This window comes from Balaenoptera borealis (genome assembly GCF_965194805.1).
Source record: "Balaenoptera borealis genome assembly, chromosome: 4".
Classification (NCBI taxonomy): Eukaryota; Metazoa; Chordata; class Mammalia; order Artiodactyla; family Balaenopteridae; genus Balaenoptera; species Balaenoptera borealis.
The window spans coordinates 114,023,572-114,050,903 of record NC_138861.1 but is presented as its reverse complement, the minus strand read 5'-3'; the positions used below and the strand labels follow the sequence as shown (position 1 = coordinate 114,050,903).

The following is a 27,332-nucleotide window of genomic DNA, read 5'->3' as shown; positions in this document are numbered from 1 at the left end:
GGCAGTCTGATTCCAGAGGCTGTGCTTTTAGCTGTTACGCATACTGCTTCTCTATGGTTAATAAAAACCAGAGTCGAAGTTACCAGAAAGTTCTGAAAGGGAACACTCCAAATTGAAGAATGGTTGTCTGTTTGGGGACAGGGGCTAGATACTGAAGAGAAGAAAGCGAACAGTCACCTGGTCTAATTGTTTGTACACTGCAAGGATCCCGCCTCTAGCATCCCTAGCAGAGAGTCGGCCAGTCTTAACCCAAACCCCACTGCCCACCTCCCAAGATAGCCCATTTCATGTGGGAACTGCTTAAATCCTTAGAAACTTTTCCTTCATATAACATTTCACCTGAGAAATCTGCTGCCTGAGAGCTCCTCCCCGTTGGCCTTTGTTGTGCTTCCTGGAATTACTCAGCTGATTCTAATTTCTCTCTCATGGGACATTTCTTCAATTCTTAGAAGCCCCCTGGACCTCCATCATCCATCTTCCATCGTCCCCCAGGTCCACCCTGACCCACTCTCCGCCTGCTCTCCAGCTTGGGACTCCGACTTGTAGGAATTGTATCAAAAGCTCCCAAGCTCTTTGGGCTTCCAGCTGGGCTTGGCCCATGGGGAGCCCTGGCAGAAATCAGAAGGAGCAAGGGCAGTCAAGTTTGGGCATCAGGTCCCCAGCCCCTTTCCTGCACTGTCACCTGGGGCTGCTGGGAACACTGGAAGGTCGCTGCTCCAATCAAGGTAGCCTTCTCCCTGGATGACCTCCCTCTCCTCATCTCTGTCACCCACCGGGTGGGAACACCTTGCCTTCTCCGAAGCCCCAGTTCACTGCACAAGCTTCTATGACACCCTTACAGCCATACCTTTGTAAAGTGTCCTTTGGAAATAAATTATCCTTGGAGTGTTTCCTCTGCAACTCTGACTGATACAACATGTTTCTGCTCTCCCACGAGGTGTCTCTTCCTTAAGTAAAAACTCAGCATAACTGGCTGTTCCACTTTCAAACCTCATCACTTATTGGGAAGATCACCTTGTATGCAATACTTACCTCACAAATTCAGTAACAGCCTTTGGCCAGAAGCATTACAATTCTGTCTATTTTATCGGCTTTGCCTGAAGCAAAACCTATTTGAGGGAGTCTTAGGATGGCGTCAGCTATGCCGTGGGTGTGATATAGCAAATTGTAGGGGATTATCTTACTGAGCATCATGTCTATATACCCCTTTGCAAATGGATGAGCTCCGGGAAGACTGAAGGGATGGCAGCCCTGGTTTCTGAGAGATAGGGATTGAGATTTGATAAGTTCATCCTCCCTCAGCACCTCCTCATTGAATACCTACACCCACCCTTCCAGATAAGAATTAACAGCACCCATTCTGAGGGTGAGAAAAGGATGAGAGAGGGTGAGGAACTAGTGGTAGGTCACACAGCTTTTCAGAGGGGAGCCCCGGCTCAAATGGAGGGCCTGGCTCTTCCCATCTTCCCAGCTAAGTGCTCCTCCCTATACACTGGCACTAGTAGATTTCTCTCTAGATTTAGAGGTGGGGCTGACCTTTTACGTCTGAGCTGGCTTAAGGATGAGACTTGCTGGGTCCTCACTTCTGTGGGTTGGGGGACTAATGGTGTTCACCAAACATTCTGATTTGCCCCTCTCTGGGCACGCAGCAAGATTGCACTTCCTGGCTCCTCTGGGGCTGGGTGCGGCCATGTGACCAGTTCTGGCCAGTGAGTGTGAGTAGAAATGCTACCATCAGGCTGGAGCATTGCTGATGCAAGACCCTCCCGAGGTCTCTTTCCCTCTGTCACTCTCACGGCCATGTTCCAGAGACGCTCCTTCAGTCTGCGGCCTGGAATGATGGGGATGGTGACATGACAGCAGCACCCGCCCCCCCCCGCCCCCCAGCTAACCTGCCATGAACAGGAAACAGACCTTTGCTGTTGTAAGCCACCAAGATTGGGAGTTTGTGCCTCTTTAGGTTCAGAGAGGGGTTCTGGAGATCCAGACACTGGTCTGTTGGTGAATAATGGCCTCAGTCCAATTCTGGGCCAGAGAGTAACCATGGGAAAACCCTGGGGCTGCAGATTGAAATGAACCCTTTGACGGCCAAGGGACCTGAGTTGGTGTCCACTTTGGGGCCGGTACTTCCATGCCTGGGCAGCCAGCCCTCCCTGTCTCCTATTCCCCCGCCCCATCCATGTACAGTTACCACGTTCTACCTGCCCAGAGGAAGGGAGGAGGTCAGACAGAAAGCCAAGAGGGATCACCTGCCACTTCTTTATTAACCTTCCCCAGACCTCAACATCTGTCACTCCCTATTCTTTCCTCTGCTGGGCTCTATTTACCCTACGCTATCATCCTTACTTTCCAAGTGGAGTGGACCACCATCATTTTGCCTTTCTAGTGATTTTATAAATCTTACCTCCCTCTCACAGCTATTGATTGGCCTAAGGGCAGACACATGACCCAATCAGCACCAGTCAGAGTTCTCCAATGGCCAGATTTGATTGGTCCAGGGACTAGCACCTGACCAATCAGAGTCATTCCCTGGGGTACTCGAATTTGAGATCAGGAAAGCATTCTCCTTCTTGTCTTTCCTCAACTCCCTGTTTTATCTACTTTCTTGAGTTTGGTGGCAGAGCTGGGAGACTCTGGAGCTCAGTGTGTAGAAAGAACTGGTTTACAGTAAAAGAAAATGACTTTGATGTGCAGAGAAAAACAAATCATCGGAAGAAGGAAGGAGTGAGTTCAGGCAAGGTTCCTGGCCCCCATCCCAGTTACTTTGGGATCACATTGCATTCCAGCACTTCCTGTGGCTACATGAGTCCTCCAGTAAGTTTCCATTTCACTGAAGCTGTTTTCTTTTTGTTTTCATCTCTTGTAGCCATGGTAGTCTCAGAGAATTCACCATTTATGCTGGTATCTGCCTCTCTAGACTCCTAGAGCCACGATTTGTGTAGGTTAAGCCATGGGACTTAGGTATGTGTTTTTTATATGTATATATACACACATATATACATATATACACATACACATATATATATACATACACAAACACACACATATATATACACATCCCAATAAACCCCTTGTAAGTCGAAAATATCCTAAAAGTCAAAAATGCATTTAACATACCTAACCTACTGAACATCATAGCTTAGCTTTTCCTACCTTAAACGTGCTCAGAGCTCAACATCATTAATCATTACAGAAATGCAAATCAAAACTACAATGAGATATCATCTCACACAGGTCAGAATGGCCATCATAAAACATCTACAAACAACAAATGCTGGAGAGGGTGTGGAGAAAAGGGAACCCTCTTGTACTGTTGGTGGGAATGTCACCACCACCACCACCATCATTTATTCTAAAACAGAACATTAGGTCCTATTTATAATTTTCAAATTTACACATAGCCTCATTACACATAAGGCCTATAAATATTCACATAAAAAATTAGGGTACCTCTTTTTTACTAGAGAAAACCGATTGAAGGGAAAGTAAAGATGGGTCTTTAAATGAGTTAAGTCTGAGCAGACCAGTAAAAGCATGTGCTTTACTGCTCGGGGCAACGGGGTTGTATACACTCGGGGCGATCTGTCAGGGCCTGCGTGTCTCCCTTGGCTGACTGAAAACCAAGGCTCCTATCTTTTATTGGTTGAGATTGATACGTCAAGATCAGTCACCCTTTTTCACCTGGCTGAAATTTCCTTTGATGGAGAACCGAGTGAAATGAACAGAGGGCCCTGATTCCCGTGTGATTTCTTGATCTCGAGTTTTCATGAAACTTGAGTTTTCGAAAGAGCCCAGAATCCAGTGGATGGAAGATGAGAGTTCAAGTCCTTCATCTTCCAATTAAGAGCTGCAAGAGCTTGGGAATAATAATAATAATAATAAGTACCTCAGGAAAATGTGATGAGTAAGGATTAGAGCAATGGTTCTCCACTGGGGGTGATCTGCTTGCCAGGGAACATGTGGCAATGCCCGGGGTCATTTTTGGTGTCACAGCTATGGAGGTGCTACTGATATCTAATGAATAAAGGTCACAGATTCTGCTAAACATACTACAATGCACAGGACTGTCCCCACATCAAAGAATTGATGTCAATAGTCATCAAGTGTCAACAGAGCTGAGGTTGAGAAGCCCTGGATTAAAAGAACAGGATCTAAAACCATAAAATCATGTACAGTTACTGTTAATAATATTATTAAACATAACATGTGCAGTGTTCAATTTTTGAAATGTAATGTTTTCAAGGGCTCCAAAGGTAGCTTAAATGTACTTTTAAATGATTTTATTTCTTTAAGAGAGGAAGCAGAGAGAAAATTCACCTCCTCAAACTCCTTTTGCACCAGGGGCTTCTTATCCTGCAAAACTTTGTCAAATGCTATTGAAAAGACCTTTTGGAAAAATCACCCCTGCTTGGATCTTTGGCCAAAATAGGAGGACAAGCCCCACAGTGCACTTCTCAGACTAATGGAAGCTCAGCTGCCCAGGCCCTGGAAGCCCCGACCAGTCCCTGGAAGCAGTTGCTCCACCTGGCTCGGTGGCCTTTTGCTAGCTGAGACCATTAACCAATAATAGCTGCATTTCCAGAAAATTAGGCAGTGCTAATTTTAATCTTGTTCTCTGTTTAGAAACTGAAGTCCAGAGAGGTCAGACCTAGGGCATCTCCTCCACGTCTGCACAGTGGCCTAAGAATGTCTGCATCTCACCATCTCCTTTGCAGGCTTCAAGCATCCTGAGGACATGGTCCTACTAGATCCACTTCCATGACCCCAAGTCTCAGGTCAGGATTATAATGTATCTGTCAAAGGGCTGAATGAGAACCTTCTATGGGAGCTGCCACAGTAGATGCCCGGCCCGTGTCCCCTTGGCACTTCATGCCTATGACAGCTTCCTCATCCCACGGAGGGAGGGGAGCCTTTTCTCTGTCCAAGAGTTTTTTCTAGTTGAGGAAGCGCACTTGGCCCATGCAAGAGGTAGGTAGCTATGCTGGGGCGGTTAGAGCCTTCAGCAGTATTCTTCCACCCACGAGGGCTCGAAGTTGCAGGTGAAAGATCCAGGGCAAAGGAGAAAGAGTGCTGGAAAGTTTGCAGTGTGTATGGCTGTTAGCATAACTGACGCCATCTCGGGCCTGTTCATTTCCTCCTGTCCTTCCACCGACCCTACCTAGGACTGTACTGTGTAGTAAATCTCTTCTCTGTCGTCAATGGATTTGTGATCATGAGGTCCAGGTAGCCTCTATGCTCTGTTAGTCTCCAAATAATGATAAAGACCTTCGCTGACATATTCCTGGCACCCACCCATCATAAATCAGATAAAGTCTTGACTTAGGAATGCAATCCCTGTCTCCAAGCACTTACCCCCATACCCTAGGTTAACTATAAAATTGTGATGGTCCCTCGGAGGTGCGGAGTGCAGCTGCCGATGCCTCCAGATTGCCATATGCCCCATCCAATCCGCATGTAAGTTACCCGCAATAAACTTCACAACTGTACTTTATGGAGCTGCCTGCCTTGCTGTTTGGTCTCAAGATACCTTCTCAGTTCGTTGGGCACTTTTCATTCCCTCTGTCCTCGGAGACAGTTTTAGATGGGGAATTCTCATGACTCAGCCCAGAGCCAACTGGAGGATGCACGGTTTGGGCACACTGGTCTCCCGCAGAAATTCTCATCAGAATGACTGGAAGAACATGTTACGGTGCAGATCCCCAGGCGCATTCTCTCAGCTTCTGATTCAGAAGTATGCCGTGTTGGTTTCCTGGGTGCGGGGCCAGGGAGCTGTAACACGGTACCACCAGCTGGGTGGCTTATAGTAACAGAAATGTACTAGCTCACAGTCTGGAGGCCAGAAGTCTGAAATTAAGGTGTTGGCAGGCTTTGTTCCTTCTGGAGGCTTTGAGGGAGAATCTGTTCTAGGCCCCTCTCCTGGCTTCTGTTGGCTGTGGGCCATCCTTGGCTTTCCTTGGTTTGCACATGGATCACTCCAATCCCTGATGCCATTTTCACACAGTCTTCTCCCTGTGTCTGTGTCTCTTTTCTTATTAGGACACCAGTCATATTGGATTAAGGGTCACCTGCTCCAGTGTGACCTGATCTCAACTAATTATATCTGCAACAAACCTGTTTCCAAATAAGGTCGCATTCTAAGGTCCTGGTGGCTAGAACTTCAGCATATCTTTTGGGGGGGACATAGTTCAACCTGTAACAGATGCAGCAATTCTAAATGCTAACAACCCCCCGGGAGATTCCGACATGAACCCCTGTGACTATGGCACTTCCTTCTGGTTCTTCTTTACAGAGCCTTCTGCAGAGACAAGGCCTGTAACAACCGTACATGGAGAAGGACCAGTCTGTTGCACTTTGACGGCCGGGCGTGCAGGGAATGAAAGGAAATAGAACTGCTGGAGGGAGGCAGCGAGGGGGCAGCATGGTCCCAGCGGAGCATGGAGGGAAGCCTGGCTCGGCATCTTGGCGTCCCCTACTGTCACCCCACTGGCCACATGTCTGAGGTCGGAAAGAAGGTACTTGACTTAATTTTCCAGCTACTCAAGTGCCAACACAGCAGGTGCTTCAAAAACAGGATTGCAGAAGGAAGTGCAGGATGAATAGTGCCGACTTTTTTTTCTTGGTTTAAAAGGAAATCTCTTGCTTTGGGGCAGATCATGCCTCATGAATTGACTTCTCACAGGCACTTTTGTAGATGAGAAACCGCAGCAGAGAGGGTTATGGGTAGATGCAATGTGGCTCCCTTCCCATGTACATTGTGGAGCAGGGATGGGGTTTGACATGGAGCGGTCGACATGATGCTGAGACAGCATCCAGACACCAAGCCGTCCACCTGGATAGTTTTATATGGTGGGTGGGGAGAGGCTGGGGGAAAGGCACTGCTCCCAGCACACCTGCTCTGACAGGTAGCCTATAGCCTCAGAGCCACTGGGGAGCACCTGAGGTGAACAGAGAGGCAGGGATGAAAAGCAGGAACCTCGGTGAAACCCATGCACATCTCCCCTTACGGGCCATCTTCTTTCCTGCCTCCTGCTTTTGCATATGCTGGTCCTTGACCCCGCAGTCCCCATCTGGAAAATGACTTCCACCCTCTCTCTGTTAACGGTGCCAGGCTCACTTCAAATCCATGACCACAACTCTCAAAGGGGTCCTCAGCACGGCTGGGTGATCCTACTACATTTCCTTATCCATTCACTTTTCCACGTGAGAAAGAACACCTAATTGGTCGAAGCCACTATATAGTTAGATTTCTGCTAAAAGCAGCCGGATGCAACCCCTAAACAACACAAGGAGGGATATCTCATGTTCATTTTCTTTTAAAGGGAAACAACTTGGATTCTTCGGATTTTAGATTGAAGCATCTTCTGGCACGCAGCACAATATGCAATGTGATTGCTATCCGCTCGGGTCTGTCACCCCTCTGCCTTTTCACAGGCTCACATCTGCCATCCAGGCACTCTCGGAGGACCCTTCAGACATGCCTGAACTGATAAAGGACCCGAGGCAAGGTTGCCTGGAGCCCACCATCACTTTGGTCCAAAGTGCCCAAGCTGGTTTGAGCAGAAGCTCCCAGGACTCGGTGTCTGCCGCTGAGAGGGGACCGTGAGCCTCAGAGCAGGCAGGACCACAGGGAAACTGTGATGAGCTCTGAAACCACTCACCACGTCAGCCCCCGCCTGTCCCAAGTCTGACGGGCTGTGTTGCACAGGCGCTTCCCGTTCTGCTGGGACCAAGGACGTAGTCCCGCAGTGGGTGAGGCTTGCTGCCCAGCTTGGTGTGTGTGTGTCTGGGCTAACCTGGGCATCCACCAGCCCTAGAGCTTTAGCTGACCAGGATAAATGACAGGCTGCAGTCTCCTTCACCTCCCCCAGTGCCCACTGGGAATGGGGCACCGCCCTGCCCACCGACCCAAACAACTCTGCCCCGGGGCCCTCACCTCGGGCTGCTCCACCCTCCATGCACGCTTAGGGAATACAGACTTCTGAAACAACCGCTGGTCCCTGTGTCTGCCACGCCGTCTCGTTCTCCGTGCATCGTCCTCGCTCCTGGAACTCCACGCCTTGCCCTCCTCGCCCGCCAGGACTCAGCCGGGCACGGTGCCTCCAGAAGCTTCCCTGACGCCCAGGCTGAGCCTGGCACCTGCTGTCGGAGCCACGCCTGGGCTGCCCTTTTCCGTATCATGCATCCCCAGTGCTGCTGTCACCTGCTATAAGCTGAAAATGGTGGAACGCTGGTGAACGCCTAAGGGCCAACGTGGTATGTGTCCATCTGGCCCTCCTGGAGGGAGGGAAGCGTATCCGATCATCTCCGCAAGCCCAAGGCCTAGCTGAGTGTTGGCCAAATGGGGCTGATGTGCTGTCAGTCCTGCCTACAGGGTTTCAGCTCCTGCTGCACGAGCCCATGGCTGCCCAAGCCTCTGCTCTGACCCATCAGGCACAGGCGGATGAGCCCCCAGATAGTAATGTCAGCTGGGACCAAGCCTGAGCCTCTGCTTCCTTGGCTGCCGTAAGGGCAGTCATGCGGCCAGGTCAGACCCCAGCTTCGCCCCTCCCAACTCAGCATCATCCTATCTCCTGCCAGCCCATGATGCTGGGGTCCCAGCACAGTCCACACCACCTTACCCCGTCAAATAATAACAAGAACAATGGCAACAACAACAACAATAATAGTAATCCTTTTCACGAGTACTCCTACCATGCCAGGTATTGTATCAACAGCCTCATTTAACCTTACAACAAACACATTGCAAGGGAGAGATTTCCACTTTGTCATTGCTGAAAATGAGGCTCAGTGACGTTAAGTGACTTGCCTTAGGTCACTCTGGCAGCGGAAGAGCCAGGACTTGATCCCAGGCAATTTTGCTCCAGAGCTCAGGCACGTAACCATCTGTAGGCCTGCCCCTCTGTGCCAGCATCCTGTGTGCCAGCTTGGTCCTCCTGTGGCCACCCCACTTCACATGAAGACCCTGAGGCCCAGAGAGGTGAAGTTAGTGCCTCGCTCGGGCCACACGGCAGAGGCAGGATTAGAACAACGGGGTCCACCTGCTGCTTCCCTTCCAGCGTCGTGGCTGGCTTCATGGGGGGCCAGGGACCCCGATTCCCCCAGGGAGACTTTCTGCCCTTGGAAGGGCTCTGCCCAGCAGATGCTGGTGGTGGACTTACTTCTCTCTGTTGAATATGATGAATTCTTTCCGCACCGTCTCCAGGCACTGCTGGAGGTGTCCATTCTGTCAAAGAGCACAGAGAGGGAATTGTAAGTGATGAAGCGTCATCCAAGAAGTGAGGACGAGCAGACACTGATCTAAATGGGATCACGGATGCTTGCGGCTGGGGACAATCGAAGTGGCTGGAGCAGCCCTGATTGTAGCGGCGGCTGTGCCACCGGGGATGGGGAGGGGGGCTGGCAGACAAAGATGCTTTTCTCCATTTTAAGCCATTAAATCCAATTTAAAAGCCATGTTAAAACGGAATAGGAATTGAAAATCATGACCTTGGTTTCCTGATCACTTGAATGTTCGTTAGTCCTAATTAAGAAGCATGGCGGGGAGAGGGAGAAATTTAAGGCCATCGTGCAAAGGTGCTCATTCTCTTCAGGAACAGGTGCCAAGGACTACCTGTCCCACGGATGCTCTGTAATACACGCCCCAGAGGCTGCCTGGATGCCGAATGTTCACCGCATGCCTGTGCAGGAACCCCACACCCTTGTGCGCCCTTACGTACACACACCCAGCCCTTCCCAGGCCAACTTCTGCATTAGGCTCTGCAGGCACTGGCCGAGGCGCCACGATACTTTTAGGGGCTACAAAGATGTTTTAATTTCTTTTCAAATAAGCTGAAAAAAATGAACTTTTAACATTGAAAGTTATATTCATCTTCCTACCAATGTAATCATGCATTACAATTTTTAATATATTTTGATGGAGGAAGGGGCAGTTGTGGGTTGAATTGTGTCCTCCAGAAAGATATGTTGTGGAATGGATAAAGAAGATTTGTATACATACAAGGGAATACTACTCAGCCATGAAAAAGAATGAAATAATACCATTTGCAGCAACATGGATGGACCTGGAGATTATCATACTAAGTGAAGTCAGTCAGAAAGAGAAAGACAAATACTGTATGTTATCACTTACATGTGGAATCTAAAAGATGACACAAATGAACCTATCTACAAAGCTGAAATAGACTCACAGACATAGAGAACAGACTTGTGGTTGCCAAGGGGGAGGAGAGGGCGGGGGAGGGAAGGAGTGGGAGTTTGGGATTAGCAGATGCGAACTATTATATACAGAATGGATAAGCAACAAGGTCCTACTGTATAGCACAGGGAACTATATTCAATATCCTGTGATAAACCATAATGGAAAAGAATATGAAAAAGAATGTATGTGTATAACTGAATCACTTTGCTGTACAGCAGAAATTAACACAACATTGTAAATCAACCATACTTCAATAAAAAATAAAAAATAAAAAAAATTTTAAAAAGATATGTTGAAGTCCTAACCCCCTGGACTGGTGAATGTGAGCTTATTTGGAAACAGGGTCTTTGTAGATGGAACTAGTTAAGCTGAAGTCATCCTGGAGCAGGGTGGGCTCCACATTTAATGACGGGTGTCCCTAAAAGAGGGCCGTGTGAAGACACAGAGAGGAAAACGCCACGTGAAGACGGAGGGAGAGATGGGAGTGATGCAGCTGCGAGCCAAGGGATGTCAAGGGCTGCTGGCCACCGCCAGAAGCTGCAAGAGGCAAGGAGGGACCCTCCCTATAGCCTTTGGAGAGAGCAAAGCTCTGTCAATACCTGGTTTTGAACTTCTGGCCTCTAGAATTGTGTGAACACATTTCAGTTGTTTTAAGACACCAAGTGTGTGATACTTTGTGATGGCAGCCTAGAAAATTAATGCGGGGGCCCACAGAGTGTGGCCCTGGGTGCCTCCACAGTATAAAACCTTTGCAGAGGGTGCTGGGGGCTACTCGGAACAGCGCTGATGTCGCTCAGCATCACTTTTTCTGCTCCTTCTCACAGACACGGAGGTTCCTGCACTAGGAACAGTGCTAATGTGAATGATGAGAGCACGGATATGTCCATCTCCAGTGATGCTTTCACGGCGTCCTGCTATGAAAGACCACTTGTTCGATGGAGGCATTTTATTGACTGCAAATGAACGTATTTGGTGGGGCAAAGTGACAAGTCCCCATCTGGCTAAGAAGCAGCTCAATCATATTCACTGGAATATAGGATTCCTCTCTGCCTGGGGTCTGCTCCTGAGATAGCACTCACCAGAGAACAGCTGTCCTTCGTGCCATCTTTGGACCTGTTCTTTGCCAACCTCTTTTTCTTTTTGTGAAGTGGTTTGGATTCAAGAATCATTTCTTCAAGTTCAAATGTGGGATCACAGTTCAGTCTCCCTTTCTGAAAGGAAATGGAAAAGAAAACACGGTTTGTCTTTGTTCCGTGCCATTGAATTGTATTTTCATTCATTCATTCATCCATTCGTTCAATCAATCATTCATTCAACAAGTACCAATGAACTACTCCTATGGGATACATCAGCTACACTTTCTTCCTGATAATGAACAATGACACATCCTCGCTGCACATGTCATTCATTTATCCCCATAATCCCGCCCACCTTGCACACCCCACTTATTAACATCCACACGTTCCCTTGATCTCCTTACGTATGTTAATTTCGTGAGGTTGAGTTCAGTTTTCCAATCTGTTCTTTTCACTTATTTTCTCATACTCTCCTTCTCATGTCATTACTACCTTTTCTATAGATATCATTTTTAACAATTCCATTTAAAAATACCATTTCTGGACAAAATCTACCCAGTTCCCCATCCTGGCTCCCTGTTCTCCTGCAGCTAGAGCCAGCTGACCCTCAGGCCTGGCCCTGCTCTAGGCTGGGCTCCTGCCACTTTGGTCAGGAGCAGTAACGGTCTCCCTGACTTATCCCAGGTGGCTCTTTTCCATCCTGAGACCCAGCCCAGGATGCTGGCCCTCTCAGGCAGCACAGTCTGGTGGTTATAACATCAATAGCCCTGAAGGTGCTCAGAAAAAACAACAACCCAGTTCTGCTGCTTTCTGACCTTGAACAAGTTTTTAACTTCTTTGGGACTCAGTTCATTATCTGTAAAGTCTGGATAAGCATTCCTCCCTCATGCAAGATTAAATAAGTTAATAAAGTTCTTCATGTAGGGCCAAGTGAGAAGTAAGTCCTTGAGTAGGTGTCCCTGTTTCTGATTGGATGGGGGCCAGGGAGGAGAGGGACCAGGCACAACCCCGGGGGTCTGCCAGCCTTGCCACTGAGTCCTACAGCCTCACCTTTCACCTGCGTGTCTTTGAGGGAGACATATAACCTCTCTCTGCCTCAGTTTCCTCATCTGCGTAAAATGCAGCAGGCTCAGTGGGTTGATGAGGGTTAACTGAGATGGTGTTTGCAAATCTTCTAGAATGGGTCCTCCCTGATCCATGGCGGGCCTGCAATGACTGACCACTCCCTCTGCGGCCCTGCAGTCCCAGCCGCCTCCCATGGGAGCCCCGGCCTTAAACCCCAACTTACAAGCGAGGGTCTTGCTACCTGCCATCAAACTTGCCTTGGCCAGGCTGCCTCACCCCTCGATGTCAGCCAGTGCCCTGCCATGGCCAGGGCAGGAGGAGGAACCAGGGCTTTGCAGATAGAACTGGGGCAAGGCCTGGCTTTTCCACTCACTAGCAAGTCCCTCAACCTCTCTGGCCCTCAGTTTCCATAACCGTTAAATGAGGGTAAGTGCTCCGAGCTTGTGAGGCTGGGGTGAGACAATGCAGGGAAAGCTCTTAGCCCAGTCCCTGCCCCAGGATGGGTACCAGCAAATGTTAATCACAGTTATTATTAGTATTGTTTTGTTGGTGGTCTGATGGGGAGCAGTTCTACATTCTTTTCCCTTTCCCGTCTCGATCCTGGAGAGAGGTCCCAGCAGAACAGTCCCCACTGGGATTGTCTGTACTGACAGCTCTCCCACACCTGCCCCTGCCGGGCTCCTCACACCGCCAACTTCTATGGCTCCACTAATAGTCCCCTTTCCCTTGGTGGCACATCTGTCCCCCACCATTCTCCCTCTCCCAGTGAGCAGGTCAGATTCCAGGCCCAAGTCTTTCCTGGCCTGATTTATCTTCCCTCTCTCCCTCCCTCCCTCCCTCCATCCCTCCCTCCCTCCCTCCCTCCCTTCCTTCCTTCCTTCCTTCCTTCCTTCCTTCCTTCCTTCCTTCCTTCCTTCCTTCCTTCAATGGAGGCTCTGGATCCAGACTCCCTGAGGTCAAGCTCTGGCTTTGCCAATTTCTCACTGAGTAATTGTGGGCAGTTTGCTTAACCTGAGACTATTCACTTAAGCTGAGACTACTAACAGGGCCCCCTTCCCTGTTGTGAAGCTTATATGACATAATGTACATGAAGCTTTAGAACACGCTTAACCCTATTGGCTATTATCATTAACTGATCCATACTCATGTGACAAGCACATATCAAGGTCTTCTAGCAGCTTCTGGGGTCACCCATTGCTCTGGGATCTCTCTCAGGCGAAGGTCAGCCAACCCACCCTCTGAAGCTCTCAGGGAATGGCAGATGCACGCAACAGAACGTGATTGACCGCTAACGTAGACCTAGGCACCTGTCCAGTGGGGAACCAGGGAGGGTGAGATCCACTCCAGGTAAGGGGGTGGAGGGGTTGGCTGGGAAAACGTCCCAGAGGAGGCAATGATTGAGTTTGCTCCTTATCCAGAAGGCAGTTACCAAAACCCTCCAGTGGACCACTTGCTGTGCTTTACGCTGAGTCTGGAAGGAGGGGTAGGAGATTTCCAAGTGGACAAGAAAGGCATTCCTGGAAGAGGAAGCAGTGTGTTCACAGGTATGGAGCTAAGAAACAGTGTGGCCAGAGGGGACAACTGCAGGCATCTGGGTGTGGACCTCGGAAATCAGGTACAAATCCACCCTGAATCTCAGTGAAACGTGATTCCTCTGGTGCTCAGGTGACCGTGGCCAGCAGGGCCCCCACTGGACAGCTTCTGGCGTCTTCCTGCCCGCCCAGGCAGGGGACCCTGCACAGGGCGGGATGCCGTCGAACAGGACCTCACTCACATTGGGTACGAAGCCGGGCATCAGGGCCTTCTCCCACACCGCGTCCCAGTTCATGTCGGCCAAGTAGGGTGCGCTCTGGACGTCACCGAGGCTGGACAGGCGGCTCTTGGGGTCCTTGGTCAGGAGCTGTAGGCAAAGGGCAAATGTGCTCGCTTGGGCAGTGCACCCCACCGAGGTTTTGGGGGGAATCCGAAGGCGGAGTCTTGGGAAAATGAAGGTGCCCCTGCTTTCTGCGTTCCATGAATGTCCTGCCCTGTTTGGGCTGCTGTGTTGGAAGCGTCACCTACACTCATCTCTTTATAGCCAGTGAGGAACTGAGGGGTCAGGCTGCTGGGAGGTCATCCAGCAATGGGCTCTTTGGACAGGGACTAGATTTTCGCCCGCCGTGCTCCCCTTGGGAAATCGCACCCTGTGACGTGCCACCTCTCAATGAGGTCTGCAGAGGCTTCCAATTAAAAATAAAAAGAATTAGCCACCTTGTTTTAGGACTTTCAGCTTGGTAATGGGATGCACAAAAGCATAATAAAATTTCTCCCTGGACAGCTATGAGGTGACCTCTGCAGTCTGATGGAATGGCCTCATTTGTAGCCAAGGGGTCAACTTTTAGCATCCTTTCAAATGGAGTTTCTGCTCATAAGGGGTGATGCAGTAAAAGAAAAAAGATAGCCGTACAATATTACCTTGCATCCAGAGGGGGTTTCAGCTTTCAAAACACTAGCTTATCTGGTGCAAGAACACTGAGGCTAAAAGTGAAAGACGGGGCCCAGCCCTGGGAGGGCCACTCGGTAGCAGTGTGGCCCCGGCGGAGCTGCCGACTGCGCTGTGCATGTTTCCTCCTCTGCAAGTAGGAGGGATAATGGTGACTCTTCCACTGCCGGCTCATGATTCAGATGAGACCCAAAGGGGATGGGTGAGGGGCTGGGACACACCAAGGCCGGATGCCACAGCCAGGCGCTGGCAGGTGGGAGCTGGAGTCCGGACCCCCGCCAGTCGGCTCCCGCCCGTCACGGCAGCAAGTGGGCTACAGTCACACCATGGGAGGGGCACCTGGCAGGGTCCCACCTGCTGATCATGGTGGCCTCTCTCTAGGAACTGTCCCCAAAATGACGGGTACAGATTTAAACAGAGATGCTGCTTCAGTGCCCAGGGCAGGGCGGCGGTGGAGGGGGCTGGTCACCGTTTAGGGCAGCGGTTAGTTCTCTGACTCCATGGGTGGGTGGGAGGTGGAGGTGTTGGCAGGTGGGTAGAGCTTTCAGGTGATTCCAATCAGCAGTTGGTTAAGGACCACTGACGCCTAAAACCCAGGGGGTGAATCACCCCGAAAGCAATGTAACTAATGAGTAATTCCCTAAGTCATCTACAGAGTTTGGAGGGATTAAGAGCTGACATCTGGAGTTCAGAGAGCTTGGATTTAAATCCTCCTCTGCTTCTAACAGCCCTGTGGCAGTGAGTGAATGATTTGCTTTCCCGAGCCTCAGTTTTCCCATCTCTACTATGGGGGCACTAACACTACTCCTCTCACAGGGCATGTAAGGACTAAATGAGCAGAGCCCCCATATAACATTCCCCCAACCAGTGCCGGCTGCCGTCATCATAATTCCTTCATTAAAGGTGACTGGTGCTGACCACATGCAAGGCTCGACTCTGTGTCTCGGAGGATTCCGAGTGAGTTTAGCTGAATGTCAGCCTCAGAAGGAGGGCGCCACGACCCACTGCCCATGCTGAACTCGAGCTTATCAGAACACAAACAACAGGGTCCGCCCACCATTTCTGATTCAGCAGGTCTGCAGGTGGAGCCTGAGAATCCGCATTTCCAACAAGCTCCCGGGGGATGCTGGTCCAGGAACCACCTTGGAGAACCAGTGCTTTATTCTACTAGCAACAGTTCCCAGGAGAAGTCAGAGACGCCCAACGTCTTAAAGGTCAGTGAGTTAAAAGACGATTTGTAAAATTTTTAAAGAGCTATATGCATTAAATATTTCTAATTATTAGAAGCTTGTCATGGAGTGAAAAGAGCCTGTGGGCTTTGTTGTCGCAGACGTGACTACAAGCCACCCTCTCCAGCGGCTTTGTGATCTTGATGCGGGATGGTGAGAGTGCTTACGAGGAGGCATTAGAGCACCGCTGACTTTATTATTTCCACCACTGTCCCACCGTTCGTTTTCTCATTCCTTAACCTGCTGGTCTGCCTGTTGCTGCACCGCGTGGCCAGCTCCCTAGCCAGGCGGGCTGGCCGCTGCCCCCTTACCTTCTTCAGCAGGGCGACCATGCCCTTGCACCACGTGGAGGAGTAGTGGACACGCTCCACCTTGAACATGTTGAGGATCTCATCGATGGGAGTGGCCGAGTGGATTTCATACGGCCTCTGCAACCAAAGGACAACAGGCGGCATCAGAGAGGGAGACCCCACGCGGTTAAAACAGACATAGAGAACAGACTTGTGGTGGCCAAGAGGGAGGGGGAGGGGGAGGGATGGAGTGGGAGTTTGGGATTGACATATATACACTATTGATACCATGTATAAAACAGATAACTAATGAGAACCTACTGTATAGCACAGGGAACTCTACTCAGTGCTCTGTGGTGACCTAAATGGGAAGGAAATCCAAAAAAGAGGGGATATATGTGTATGTATAGCTGATTCACTTTGCTGTACAGTAGAAACTAGCACAACATTGTAACGCAATTATACTCCAATAAAAATTTTTTAAAAATAATAAAATAAAATCAGCTCTGTGCCTTTAAACTCCAGGCTCAGCCTTAATCTGTTTGCGTGGTTGTGGAGAAAGCCAGGTCCTTCGACAAGAATACTGGCACATATTAAGATCCATATTCCATCTGCGTCTGGTAGAGTTCAACTGATGCTCGGTTCTCACTCATTGGCCTTAGGATGTCTTGACTCAGAAAACCAAGTGGTCTTTATAAGGTAAAGTAATTACATGTTCTGCTGGTGAAAGTGATTTTGGCAGCAGGGCACTGGATATACTCATTATAGAGAGCAGGTTCGTCTCTGTTCCATGAAACTCAGTTTACAAAAATTGCCAGTTTACCGAGAAATGGAAGAAACCGGAAAAGAACTGCAGTAGACCTGTTATTTTAACTGTTAGGGCTGAGCTGGGCCTTGAGGACCATCTCATCCAATGTTTTTTCCCCCAAATCTTTTTACTCAAAATCCCAAACATAGAACAGATGAAAGGGAATAACAGTTCCCTGGGCTATTTAAATGTCCAAAGCCTGGAGAAACATTTTTTTCCCATATGAACTGTAGAATCACCTCTTCAGGGTCCTATACTTCCAGGAAACACAGCTTGAAAACCCCTCCCTTTATGGAGATATAAAACGTGGAGGGGCGAGGTCCCAGAGTTCAATTCCCCCCAGGTTTCTGACTCCCAGCTCAGGGCTCTCTCTGTTTGCTTTACCGAGGGACAGAAAGGCGGTGCTCAACCCAAGGGCTGCCTCTCTCCCTTTCTTGGGTTAATATACCAACAGATTCCTTGTCTCTGTGGTTGAGCCCACCATCCGGTGTGTGCCCAGCGGTTCTTAGTTCTGCTCCAACCTCTAGGAGCGCCACACCCCTCCCTCTATTAGCCATCACCCACGCCTTCTCTGTCTACTGAACCCTAAGGAGAAGTGCTGACAGGGGTCAAAGGCAAGGGTAACACCATGTGAGGGAGGTGGTTGGGGGGAAGCAGAGAGGGTAGAAGTCCTCATGGCACCATAGCATGGGCTTTTAGGGCTCCATCCCCTGCTGCAAGGCCATGGGCCAGTGATCTGACATTCAGAATCTCATTTTTTCATTTATTTATTTTTAAGAAACTTGACTGAGACTTTATTTATCCATCAGTTATTTAGTCAGCAAGTATTGTGTCCCCAAGGTATATCAAGCTCTGCTCTAGGGGCTGGGGAACACGTTAGTAAATAAACAACAGAAAAATCCCCACCTCATGGAGTTCACATTCTAGTGTGGGGAAATAGACGATCAAAATACATAAAACAGATATTACATGGTGGTGTTATGTGTCTTAGAGAAAAAGGAGGGCCTGAGGTGTTTGTGGGCGGGGGGGAGGAGGGGAGTTGCAACTTTATTTTTAAAAATTTTATTAGAGTATAGTTGATTTACAACGTTGTGTTAGTTTCAGGTGTACAGCAAAGTGAATCAGTTATACATACACATATATCCACTCTTTTTTTAGATTCTTTCCCCGTATAGGTCATTACAGAGTATTGAGTAGAGTTCCCTGTGCTATGCAGTAGGTCCTTATTAGTTATCTGTTTTATATAGTAGTGTGTATATGTCAATCCCAATCTTCCAATTTATCCCTCAGTAAGTCAGACAGAGAAAGACAAATATCATATGATATCACTTCTATGTGGAATCTTAAAAAAGGGTACAGATGAACTTATCTACAAAACTGAAATAGAGTCACAGATGTAGAAGACAACGTTTGGTTACCAGAATCTCCGTTAGTCCCCTTGATTACTCTATGGCAGTGGTTCTCAAGCGGGGATAATCTGTCCCTCCAGGGGACATATGGCAATGTCTGGGGACATTTTGGTTGTCCTTACCGGGTGGGGGCAAAGTCCTGCTGGCATCTAGTGGGTAGAGGCCGCGGATGCAGCTAAACATCCTACAGTGCACCGAGCAGCCCCCATCACAAAGCAGTACCCAGTCCCAAGCGTCCGTAGAGCTGAGGCTGAGGAACCCTGCGCTTTGCAACCACTGTTCTCCCCATTTGATAGACAAGAAACAGGCTCACCCCAGACATTCAGAAACTGTGCAACAAAGCTGGGATTTGATCCCCGGAACATGTGATTCCAAAGCCCAGACTCTCGCTTGACCACCATACTGTCGCTTCCATGAACAGCACCACACTGCCTACAAAGTGAAGCCAGTGCCTCCAGCTGACCTCAGGGTCCTTTCTAGACAGCCCCCAGACTGTCTTTCTGACTGCTGGTCAGTCTAAGATGTTTGCTGTGTCAGCCTCAGCTGCCCTTCCCGGTCTCTGCTCACACGGTTTCCCAACCAACTCATGTATGATTCCCCTTAACGCTTCCTCCCTCAGAAATTCTTCCCTGCTCCTCTAAGAAGAAGTCATCAGCGCTGTCCCTGCAGCTACCTGTCTGAGAATCATCGCCACGTGCACATTTATGTAGCGGTCAGCATCCCTCCTGTGTGCTGGACACCACCTGTGCCCCGCCTACATTTTCTCCCGGAATCCCCACGGTGACCCCGCAGGCCGGCCTCATCATCCCCATTTCATGAAGGAGGAAGCCAGGGCTCAGAGGAGTTAAGTGACTAAGGTGGAATCACAGCATCAAGGCACACAGGGTGTGGATGGGAGCCCGGACCCCTGCCCACCGGGCCCAGGACCTCCCCACTAACGGTCCGCAGCCACATGTGACTCAGCTCCTCCCCCAGGGCCTGTCTCCACCTTGAGAGGTGCTAAGTTGGAAAGGATGCAGGCCTGCCAGCAGGCCCCCGGGGTGGGAATCAGAGAGACCAGGGGAGGGGAGCTGACATGGACCGAGTGCCGACCCTTTATCAGTCACAGAGCTGGGTAATTGGCATTGTCAGAATCACTTAATATTCACAGCCACCCTGTTGGGTAGGTGTTACTATTATTGTTATTTTTTCAGTTAACAGATGGAGGATTCTGAGCGTTTGGTCTGTCTACTGGCCTTGGTTAAGATCACAGACAAGGCGCCTGGTAGAGCCAGGGTTTGAACCTGTGAATTCTTCTAAGATCCTCTTTCTGTGTTATGAGGAGGCAGCTTTCAGTTGAGTAAGAGGAAAATCTTTCTAGCCATTAGGGCTTTAAAAGAATGAAACAGGTTCTTTCTGGAGATAAGAGCCCTGTGCCTGCGGAGGGAAACCAGAGGACAGGTGCGTGACACTGCCAGGGATGCCGTCAAGGAGCCTGGAAGGTGGGGAAATGGGCTGGGCTAAGACCTTTAAGGCCCTTCTCTGGGTCAGTGGATGAGAAACCTCCCTCTCCTCTCTGTCCCCACGGGGTTCTCTTCAGGGGGTGTGGTCACAGTCCCAGAGATAATTGTGCTCAAAAGGGAACTCTCCAGGTGGCACCTTCTTGAGTCTTTTTTTTTTTTTTTCACTTAGCAGGTCTCAGGGTGAGAACTGAGATTCTTGTCTGGGCTCATAGGAAAGTTGGGTACAAGTTACTCCCCTCGTCTGGGCTACAGGATCCAAGCGGGATCACAGAATTCTCTGCATTGACATTTCAAGCCCACCGATGGCACTCCACTCCTCTGCTCTCCTGATAGAGCATTTCGGGAGAGATGTCTCTTTCTGCTCTAGGACTAGAGCATGCCTGGGTCCCTGGCTAACATACCATATTAATACCTTCAATCTCCCACACCTTTCATTTCTAACGCTTTCCAACTCTATGATCTTAGAATATGTGTTAGAAAATTCCCATCATGACTTTCATCTTTTGGAGGTAAGGAGCTCCCTGGATCCTGAGGGAATCAAGGAACGGGGGGGGGGGATCACCTATCAGGGATGCTGTCACTGACATGATGGAGGAATTTCAATGAGGAAGGATAACTTCTAAATGCACATGGTCCATGGAAAAATATGAGTGTTTTTCAGTACAGCTTTTGGACTAAATGTGATCGTTTCCAGGATTAAAAAAACAGAATAAACTATTTGCATAAACTCATTGTGTTTCAAGTCGGAGATGAACAGACCAAGATATCTGGGAGTCAGAGTCACACTAACCCATAACAGGCATTCTTGTTCACTCTGTCCCCACACCAAAGGCCCGATCCCACCATGTGACCCTCCCTCTTCTATTAAAAGTGGCATTTCGATCCCTGAGCAGAAAACTCAGATAAATTGAAAATGAAACGTTTTATTTTGAGCTCTTGGGGCTTTTTGCCAAGTCATCATCTTTGACTGTCCTGACTTGTATTCTGACAGAGAATATACTTTCTGCTGGCAAATGACCAATCATGCTTGGGTCGACTGCTTGCCAAGGTCATTTGTATGACTGATTCCATGATAAACATCATCTGGCGATGTCTGTGTTCTCTGGTTCATACAAATATCATGGGGACCCTCATGTCCCCTCCTGGAGCATGTATATCAAAGAACCAGTACATGACAAAGGAACCAACCAGGGAGATGGGGAGAGATGAATTGTTTTCATTCAGTGCCCGAGAAAACTCACAAGTCCATATACATATTTTTTGCATTCTAACAACATCATCAGGTATGTTTTTGAGGAATTCAGGGGAAATCACTGAGATCAAGAGAGACCCCAGTTGCCTGAACCACAGGGGGATAACTAATAACACTCACATAGCTTGGATGGTTTTCACACAGCTGTCATCATTCCTTCCTTCCTTCATTCCCACCAGTTATCACTATGCACTGGGGGCTCCTGCCCTCAAGGGGCGCTGTCTACCCCCCTGAATATGCATATATGCAGATGACCGTGAGACAATGTTAAAGCAGCAGCCAGTGGGAGGAACTGACTCTCTACGCTGTGTGCTGTGTGCTGGGTGCTGGAGCTATAAGGTGGGTAATATGCAAACTGAGTGTCCCAGTCTAGGGGCGCATCGATCCCAGGATAACTTCAGCACCACAGAATAGACTGAAAGGATGTTACTATCCCCATTGTATGAAGGGGAAACCATGGTCCTGAGAGGTTAAGTGGCGTCATTTTCAAATGATACTTGTGTAAAAAAAAAAAAAAAGCCTCGAAATTCGTTTGTCATAATTCTTTCTGCTAAAATAAAACTGAGTTATTAGTTGCCAAATAGCTCCATTAGTCATCTTCAGCTTTTAAATTTAAAAGAAATAAAACAAAAATACGTACTGAATGCCCCATTTTTATAGGACACTGAGCTAAGTATTCGGGGAAGGTTGGAACTAAAATAACAACAACAAAAAACCAAGCTGGAAAGTTGGGCACGGGCGCATCATGTTGTGGGTTGAGAGAGGACAGCGTTTGAAATCATGACACCAAGATGCTTTGGGTGTTTGAGCTGCCACGGATCAGCTGCTGAGCTTCACACAAGACCCTCCCCCTCTGGACATCCCTGTCCCCGTGAGTAGAATGAGGGGCTGGACCAGAAGCTTGTTAAGAGCTTTCTAATGCTCAGGACCTTGTAGTTGGCACACGGGCAATCAGGACTGACACCCAGGGCTGCTTGCCGGCATGGTGCACGTCCAGCGGCAGGGCCATTCCACACCACCCAAGCCTGGTAGAAGCTGAGCCCCCCACTTCCACAGCCCTCGCGTTCACCACACGGGCGCACATCTTACCCAGCCCCGCAGCAGCTCATAGGCCGTGACACCCAGGGACCACCAGTCAACGGGGTAGGAGTACCCGGGGCCTCCGTCCACATACACCTGGAACACTTCCGGGGCTGCCAACGACAGGACAAAAGAACATCACTGCGCATCTCACTTTACACTCCTTGCCTCTTACAGAGAGGACGCGGGGCCAGGAACCCAGCTTTCTGGATGGCAAAGCCAGTACTCCATCTGCTATGCCACGTGGTTTCTGCCCTCCGTAAGCCACAAGGTGCAGGCATCACAGGAAACACTGGTGTGCCACCTGGGACAGAATACAAATGGGGCACCCCAAGTGTGCTGTGCAGGGCGTTCTCTCGGGGAGGGTCAGGGAAAGTCTGGGGAGGAGGAGGGTTTGCTGGAGTATGAATCACGGTCAGCACGGGGAGTAAAGTCTGAGTTCAGAAGAAGAAACTGCACCCCCAAGGGGCTAAGAACCTTGCTAAATGTCATTCTGCTCTGGCACCAACACCAGGTCAGGTGTCCCAACAACTAGGATGCTTAGAGCCCTTTGTGCCTGGTGCCTGTTTCAGGTACAGTTTTATTTTAGCATAGGTGGGATCGAATATGAAATATCCAGGATAAGTAAATGCACAGGGACAGAAGGCAGATCGTGGGTTGCCAGGGGCCGGGAGGGAGGATGGGGAGCAACTGCTCACTGGGTTTCCTCTGCGGTGATGAATGTTCTGGAACTAGACAGAGGTGGTGGTTACACAACATTGTGAATGTACTAAATGCCACTCTGTTTGAAAACAGTTCATTTTACGTTATGTGAATTTCACCTCAATAAATAAACAAGTGGAGGGTGGAGGCCCCTGGGTGATGGATCCTTACTCCTCAGGGGGCTGCAGCTGTTCCAGGGTCCCCTGGCCCTGCTGCTTCCTAAGCTAATGGGTGGTGGGTTCATCATTGCCTCACCCCCAACTCACCAGGCCAGGAGTGCATCTCCAGCTCTAATTGCTCATATTGGCTTCCAGGAAAGTCTTGGGAAATGTGAATCATTTCTAGCAAATTAATTTGTAGATGTAATTCCATTTTACAGGTGTCAGAGCAGCCAAACTCTCTTGCAGGGAAGCAGGACATGTTGTGTTTAAAGACGTCTCGACTCAATTTTCAGACTGGCATTCAGACGGCGTGGGATCGGGGAGGGCCAGATGAGGCAGATGAGGGCAGACATGGACACTCGAATCTGGGCTCTGGATTGGCAGCTGGACCATTGAACCTGACCAGCGGCCAGATCCCAGCTGCCCTCTAGAGACCCTCTCCATTTACTTTGTATTTTACAGCACTTTCACCCGAGGGTTCTCCTTTCCTCTTCACGACAACCCTCAGGGCCATGTTATCATTTGACACATTTTACCAAAGAGGTTCAGAGAGGCACAGCGGTGCACAGGAAGTTACACAGCAGGGGAGTTCAGAGCTGACGTGCGCCTTGATACACTGGTCGGATCCCAGTTTGAAAAAAGGTTCGTATCAACATTTGAGTACAGAAACATACTCAGTCTGCACTGGGGAAGATGTGGTTGGGAGTTTGAGGAAATGTCCCTTTGGGTAATTTGAGCTTCCCAAAGGAAGCAACATGGTGTGATGGGAAACAGGAAGAAGGTCAGTGGGGCTGGAGCTGAATTAACAAGTTCTATTTGCCTCAGTTTTGTAAAACATGAACAAGAATAAACAGTGTATTCATAGGGTTCTTATGAGGATTAAGGAACAATGCAGGCTGAGAGCTAAGCCCGATGCCTGGCCGGTCTATTGTGAGCATTCCGGGAATCTTGGGGATGGTTTTTATGGCTAGAATTGTCATTCAAACCTCCGCTTCTGATCACACTCGGCCTCCCCACGGTCCACGCAGTCAGCCTGGGAAGCGTGCTAAACTTCATCCTCCTCAGCCTCATGACCTATCAGTCTACAGACCCGCTGAGTTTGGCATTTCCAGCATCTTTCTGTCTGCCCCTTCCTATCGATCCTAAATCAACCTGAATTCAAAGGTGGCAATCATACCTGTTCATTAAACATCTAGTGAGAAAATATTTCATTTCCTAGCAGCTCCAGGCACTGAGCTGTGCTATTCTGCATCCCACTGGGAGCCTGAGGCTGAGCTCCAACCCAGAGGGGCTTCCTTCCCTGCACCCCAATCTGTGTACTTGTCCTTCTTCCCTCTGTGCTGAGGGTTCCAGGAGAGAAGGAGACACATCATGCTGGTCTGTGCATGTGTAGATGTAATTCTACAGAACCGGGGCCTTGACAGCTGCTGGCCCAGCCCATGTGCTCAGACAGTGAGGGAGGCAGGGACACGCCCAGGAGTGCAGGAGAGGCTGTGTGCCCAGGTGTCCCCATAAATCCTTGTAGTGCCTGGCAGCCCCATGCCCATCTGGAATTCAGGGTAGAAGCAGCAGCTGACCAATTCTGTCCTGGCTGTTGACCAAGTCTGTCCTGGCTGTTGTGACCAACCAAGTGACAAATGTCTGCAGCCTGTGACCCCACTCCCAGAGAAGGTGACAGTCTCTCCTCCCTTGCACACTTAGGGCTGACAGAACAAAAACAACCTTTATGTCACAATCCATATGCCACCAAAACGGCCGCTTTAGTGGCCTGGATCAGTGCTTAGAGGCGAGGGCATCATATAGGATTAGAGCTTGAAGGACAGGTACAAGACACAGACCTGTCACCATCATTTCAGGTATGAATGAATGAATATGGAAACTACAGTTTGCCAGGTGCTTTGTTAAGGATTTTACACGTACTACTTCTCTTCATCCTCCCAACCGCCCAATAAAACAAGCCTACAATGATCTCCACGTTCCAGATGAGGAGGCAGAGACGTGAAGGGGTGTAGTTGGGTGAACAGTGTCCCCAAAAGATATGTCCAAGTACCTGCGAATAGGGCCTTATTTGGAAATAGGGACTTTGCAGATGTAATTAATACAGACGTCAGGATAAAGCCATCCCGGATTCAGGGTGGACCCTTCCTAGATTCAATGGCTGATGCCTTTCTAAGAGAAAGAAGAGGGAGATTTGAGAGGAAGAGAAAGCCGTGGGAGGAGGCAGAGCCTGGAGGGATATGGCCACAAGCCAAGGAAGCCCTGGAGCCCCCGGGAAGCTGGAAGAGCCAGGAAGGAGCCTCTCCCACACCCCCGAGGGCGCATGGCTCTGCAGACACCTTGACATTGAACTACTGGCTTCCAGAACTGTGAGTGAATGAATTTCTGTTGCTCCAAGCCCCCACATTTGTGGGACTTTGTTGTGTAGCCCTAGGAAACTAGTCAGAGGGGCTGGGAACTTGCTCCAGGTCATCCAGCTGGGATGGCAGAGCTGGGATTAGCCTCTCTCGGTATCTGATTCCAAAGTCCTTTCTCCTATACTGAGGTGACTTCCAGGGGTGATGGACTTACCTGAGGATGGGTCCTGATGAAAGCTTCTACCGTCCTTCCCTCTGTCCCAGAGCCTGGCACTCAGCCAAGTACATGGTAGGCACTTAGTCAATGCATGTCAATTTCACCCTGGTGCCATAGAGCTGGTCCAGCACATTGCTTGCCCGCTTCAGAAGTAGAGACAGCTCACAGCCTAGGAGTGTCAGCATGGCAGAGGTGCAGGGTCCCTTGGAAACCGTCTTGTCATCGTCCCCTCTGTGTTAGAATTGGCCACCGGGCTTGAGGGGCGAGAGTGGCTTGCCTCGGCCACAACTCACCAACTCACGGCTCAAGTCAGAACTCCTGGTCCTGACTTCCAGGTTCAGGGGGTTCCCATTATTGGAACAGTTAAATTCAGCCATCAATGCCGAATGACTCTCCCTCCTCAGCTCCTGTATCCCCTTCCTCCTCTTCGCCAACACACGGCCCTTGTTCAGATCCCCATTCTTTCCTCCCGGTCTCCTGCACTAGCTTCTCCACCAGTCCTCTGGCTTCCAGAGTCTCCTTCTCCAGTCCGTCCTTGCTTCTGGGGGAGTTAGCTTTCTGATATGCAACTCAGACCACGGCAGTACCCTGCCTCAAGGTCTTCCTATCACGATGGCTGTTTCACGATCTGTATTCCCAGGAATGCCACCAGCCATGTTGGGCTCATAGATTTTGGAGGAGAAAGGATTCTGAGGTCAAACATGTCTGGGAAATGACGAGGTTCAATTGCGTTCTTTCTTGTAGATTTCTTAGCGCCTTTAATGACTCAATAGCAAGCATGGTTTGGAAATTTATTAGACTTGATCCTGGAATCTTTTTGATTTTTCAGTGGAGCAGTACAAAGTACTAGGGCTGGAAACCCATGTGGCCTAGAGGGTGGTTTAAATTCTGTAGCCCCTCAGCTCCTACCTGTAGATCTTCTAAGCTGTATTACCGCCCAGGGGTTGCCCATGGCCAGCTTGGGCTCCAGCTGCACACGCTGCTTGCTTTTCCTAGAACACCCTGTCTGTCTATCGGTCTCTTTTTCTCTCCCCTAATCCACCAGGTTCTCTCACAAAGGGTGCAGCTTCAGAGTTACCACTTCTAGGAGCCGAATACGTACCATTCTGCAGGCTTCTTTACATGTGTCATGTATTCCTCAAAATACATCTCTGCTATTATTATTTTCTTATCATTCCCCTCCCTCCAGACTAGATTAGAGCTTCCTTTTTATCCCCACCTTCCCCAGGCATCTCTTGATTTTTTACATTCCGGCTGCATTTTTGCTTATTTGTCTGCTTCTTGCTAGACTTTAAGCTCCCTGAGGGCAGGGACGGTCATGCTCTCCCTGGCTCCCCAAGTCTTGCCTGGCATGAAGAAGACACGTGGGCAAGGTTTGTTGACTGGCCAAATAAATGAATGATCGTATAAAAAAAAAGCGAACACTAGGACAGCCCGCGCTATGTGCCAGGGCCCCGTTCTAAGCTCTTGACACACTGCTAATAAAAACAGCTCATCTTTCTGGAGC

At 49.4% G+C, this 27,332-nt stretch overlaps 1 protein-coding gene across 2 annotated transcripts in view; it reads right to left on the bottom strand.

Moving 5' to 3' along the window:
* The window catches only part of STK32B (serine/threonine kinase 32B), a 342,757-nt gene that overhangs the window by 8,550 nt on the left and 306,875 nt on the right, over positions 1-27,332 (bottom strand). For both annotated transcript variants that reach the window (XM_082389996.1, XM_082389997.1), the window contains exons 7-11: positions 22,401-22,504; positions 16,362-16,478; positions 14,114-14,239; positions 11,278-11,409; positions 9,159-9,223 (exon numbers count right to left, since the gene is read on the bottom strand). In XM_082389996.1, coding sequence (XP_082246122.1) covers positions 9,159-9,223; positions 11,278-11,409; positions 14,114-14,239; positions 16,362-16,478; positions 22,401-22,504 — 544 coding nt within the window. The remainder of the gene's footprint in view (positions 1-9,158; positions 9,224-11,277; positions 11,410-14,113; positions 14,240-16,361; positions 16,479-22,400; positions 22,505-27,332) is intronic.